Source organism: Triticum dicoccoides, chromosome 3A (genome assembly GCF_002162155.2).
Source record: "Triticum dicoccoides isolate Atlit2015 ecotype Zavitan chromosome 3A, WEW_v2.0, whole genome shotgun sequence".
Classification (NCBI taxonomy): Eukaryota; Viridiplantae; Streptophyta; class Magnoliopsida; order Poales; family Poaceae; genus Triticum; species Triticum dicoccoides.
This window is the reverse complement of record NC_041384.1, coordinates 748715533-748719650: the sequence shown is the minus strand read 5'-3', so window position 1 is coordinate 748719650 and position 4118 is coordinate 748715533. Positions and strand designations below refer to the sequence as shown.

Sequence of the window (4118 nt, the reverse complement as noted above, 5' to 3'; positions counted from 1 at the left end):
GCAAACCCACGAAATAAAGTTGTGTTTTTTTACCTTGCAACTTATCATTTTTGTGTCACATAAAATTCATAAATTACATGTTGAAAAAATATCTATACTCTAATTGTTGGTAAAATCAAGCGCTGAGATATGTTGAAAAAGTGGAAGACGTACCATGTACGCACTACATACATAGTACTCCCCTTATGTGAAGATTGCACACCCCTTGTCGGGAATCATATATGTTGATGAAAATCAAATGCCAGCTATATATGGTCATGGAATATGACTGGCTTTTCATGAACAAGTTGTTTCTTTCTTTTCATTTTCCCGCTCTGACAGCCACTACCCCTTCATTAGAAGCGAAGATACGCCGCGAGTTGGCGTAGTGGTGCAACCCACGTCGTCCCACAACAACTGCTACGTACCCCTCGCACCCAACCACCACCTCCACGTCCTCGTCTTCTTCTTCTAGGTGGTCTCCATCGGGTCTCCCACCTTCCCTCCATCCCATCGTGTACGCTACGTACGAGAAACCACCAGCCAATACCGCGTCCTCTCCTCTCCTCATCGCTGCCACCTCAAGGGGCGCGCGCGCGTGCTCCTGCTGCTAAGTAGGTACGTAGGGGACCGGACGGATCGGACCATCGGGATGGACATCGGCGGCGGCAGCGGCGGCGGTGGCGAGGAGGAGGAGCTGGACCGGGCCGCCGGCGCCGGCAGCAGCCAGCCGCAGCGGATGAAGATCGGCTGGCCCACCGACGTGCGCCACGTCGCGCACGTCACCTTCGACCGCTTCCACGGCTTCCGCGGCGTCCCCGCCGAGCTCCAGCCCGAGCCCGCCCTCGCCAAGGCCCCCAGCGCCAGGTACGCTACGCACGCATCCTCCTCTCACTCGCCGTCCCATTGGTTACTCTTACTCCTCGGCATTCAATCATCGATGATCGTCTCCGTCTCCGGCGTGCGTGCAGCAAGACGGCGTTCGGCGTGTCGACGGAGTCGATGCAGTGCGCGCACGACGCGCGGGGGAACAGCGTGCCCACCATCCTGCTCCTCCTGCAGCGCCGCCTGTACGAGCAGGGCGGGCTCAAGACGGAGGGCATCTTCCGCGTGGCCGCCGACGGCGCGCAGGAGCAGCGCGTCCGGGACCAGCTCGACCTCGCCGCCTCCGTGCCGGAGGACGCCGACGTGCACTGCCTCGCGGGGCTCATCAAGGCCTGGTTCAGGGAGCTGCCGGGCGGCCTGCTGGACGCGCTGCCGGAGGAGGAGGTGGCGCGCTGCGCCACGGAGGACGCGGCGGCCAGGTTGATCGGTAAGCTGCCGGCGGCCAAGGCGGCGCTGCTCGACTGGGCGGTGCAGCTCATGGCGGACGTGGCGAGCGAGGAGGCGCGGAACCGGATGGGCACGCGCAACGTCGCCATGGTCTTCGCGCCCAACATGACGGAGGTAATTAGTAATGCAGAGTACGAGCTAAATTTTGATCATCTTCTTTTGAGGATCTACTTTTGATCATTCTACTTTACGATCATTTACAGCCTTTACATTTGAACGCCCAAGCAATATTCTTATTTCCCAATGATGAATCTCACCAAAAAAATATGGGGAAATTCAGTCATTTTACTTGTTACTGTACACAGATATCTTGCATTCAAATGTGAGTCAATCGGGAACCGAATTTCTTCAAACTTATATTGTATTAATTCCATTTAAATTCGAGTCTAATCTCTACTGGAAAACAAGCATCTCGTTTCCAATCAAATCCACCAAAAGATGTTGAACATTGCAGACGTTTCAGTATTTGTCAGACTTCAAAACTTTTGTCAAGTTCAGACATGCCTGCTGTACTCCAAAGCTTTTGTCAAAAATTTCATAGGCTGGATGCTTGGATTTTCAGCCAAATTTCATAGTTCTGACGAATTTAAAGCTGGAGTTTCCTCTGACTGACGTGATCGATGTAACTTATTTGATCCGGGTGCGCGTGTTGCAGGAGGTGGATCCTCTGACGGCGCTCAAGTACGCGGTGCAGGTGATGAACTTCCTGAACCTGCTCATCGAGCGGGCGCTCCGACAAAGGCAGCAAGACCAGAAGAAGAAGCAACCTAAATAGTTAATTGATGCCTTGATTGACGCTTTGGTTAATTCGATTAGTCCCGTGCTTAGTTAATTTCGTTCAGTTGGGTGTCCATCGACTAAGCTTACTTGTATGTACCGGAGCCTAGCTAGGACCCAGCAAATCAGCTAGATGTGTGTGTGCGTCTGTTAATCATGTCTGATTTCTCCTTTGGATATTTGTGCTCTTTGAATGGTTAATTTGGTTTTACTTCGGGTTGTGTATATGTCATCGCACCCGTTTGTCTTCGGATCATATTGACCGTTCGATTTCACTAGGGCTGAGATTGAGCGATGTCGCCCACTAACCACGATAAGATTGTTCCATGGCCCTCGGCAGGAAAAAAAAGGATGTTCCACAGAAAGATATGCCATTCTACAACAACAACAATAAAGCCTTTAGTCCCAAACAAATTGGGTAGGCTAGAGGTGAAACCCATAAAATCTCGTAACCAACTCATGGCTCTGGCACATGCATAACAAGCTTTTACGCACCTCTGTCCATAGCTAGCTCTTTGGTGATACTTCAATCCTTCAGGTCTCTCTTAACGGACTCCTCCTATGTCAAATTCGGTCTACCCCGCCCTCTCTTGACATTCTCCGCACGCTTTAGCCGTCCGCTATGCACTGGAGCTTCTGGAGGCCTGCGCTGAATATGCCTAAACCATCTCAGACGATGTTGGACAAGTTTCTCTTCAATCGGTGCTACCCCAACTCTATCTCGTATATCATCATTCCGGACTCGATCCTTCCTCGTGTGGCCACACATCCATCTCAATATACGCATCTCCACCACACCTAACTGTTGAACATGTTGCCTTTCAGTCGGCCAACACTCAGCGCCATACAACATCGCGGGTCGAACCGCCGTCCTGTAGAACTTGCCTTTTAGCTTTTGTGGCACTCTCTTGTCATAGAGAATGCCAGAAGCTTGGCGCCACTTCATCCATCCGGCTTTGATTCGATGGTTCACATCTTCATCAATACCCCCATCCTCTTGCAGCATTGACCCCAAATACCGAAAGGTGTCCTTCTGGGGTACCACCTGGCCTTCAAGGCTAACCTCCTCTTCCTCACACCTAGTAGTACTAAAACCGCACATCATGTACTCGGTTTTAGTTCTACTAAGCCTAAACCCTTTCGATTTCAAGGTTTGTCTCCATAACTCTAACTTCCTATTTACCCCCGTCCTACTATCGTCAACTAGCACCACATCATCCGCAAAAGAGCATACACCATGGGATATCTCCTTGTATATCCCTTGTGACCTCATCCATCACCAATGCAAAAAGATAAGGGCTCAAAGCTGACTCCTGATGCAGTCCTATCTTAATCGAGAAGTCATCAGTGTCGACATCACTTGTTCGAACACTTGTCACAACATTATCGTACATGTCCTTGATGAGGGTAATGTACTTTGCTGGGACTTTGTGTTTCTCCAAGGCCCACCACATGACATTCCGTGGTATCTTATCATAGGCCTTCTCCAAGTCAATGAACACCATATGCAAGTCCTTCTTTTGCTCCCTATATCTCTCCATAAGTTGTCGTACCAAGAAAATGGCTTCCATGGTCGACCTCCCAGGCATGAAACCAAACTGATTTTTGGTCACGCTTGTCATTCTTCTTAAGCGGTGCTCAATGACTCTCTCCCATAGCTTCATTGTATGGCTCATCAGCTTAATTCCACGGTAATTAGTACAACTCTGAACATCCCCCTTGTTCTTGAAGATTGGTACTAATATACTCCGTCTCCATTCTTCTGGCATCTTGTTTGCCCGAAAAATGAGGTTGAAAAGCTTGGTTAGCCATACTATGGCTATGTCCCCGAGACCTTTCCACACCTCAATGGGGATACAATCAGGGCCCATCGCCTTGCCTCCTTTCATCCTTTTTAAAGCCTCCTTGACCTCAGACTCCTGGATTCGCCGCACAAAACGCATGTTGGTCTCATCAAAGGAGTCGTCCAGTTCAATGGTAGAACTCTCATTCTCCCCATTGAACAGCTTACCGAAGTACTCCTGCCATCT

The 4118-nt window shown here is 50.2% G+C and overlaps 2 protein-coding genes across 2 annotated transcripts in view; one reads left to right on the top strand and one right to left on the bottom strand.

Moving 5' to 3' along the window:
• LOC119273261 overlaps nt 1-550 on the bottom strand; it is a 9622-nt gene extending 9072 nt beyond the window's left edge. The window contains exon 1 of the mRNA XM_037554487.1: nt 408-550. Within this exon, the coding sequence (XP_037410384.1) occupies nt 408-550 (143 nt within the window). The remainder of the gene's footprint in view (nt 1-407) is intronic.
• Nucleotides 496-2307, top strand: LOC119273631 (rho GTPase-activating protein 2-like). The gene is made up of 3 exons (XM_037554734.1): nt 496-846; nt 951-1425; nt 1967-2307. The coding sequence occupies exons 1-3, from the start codon at nt 632-634 to the stop codon at nt 2084-2086; spliced, it is 810 nt and encodes a 269-aa protein (XP_037410631.1). The 5' UTR covers nt 496-631; the 3' UTR covers nt 2087-2307.
• Nucleotides 2308-4118: the final 1811 nt, after the last annotated feature.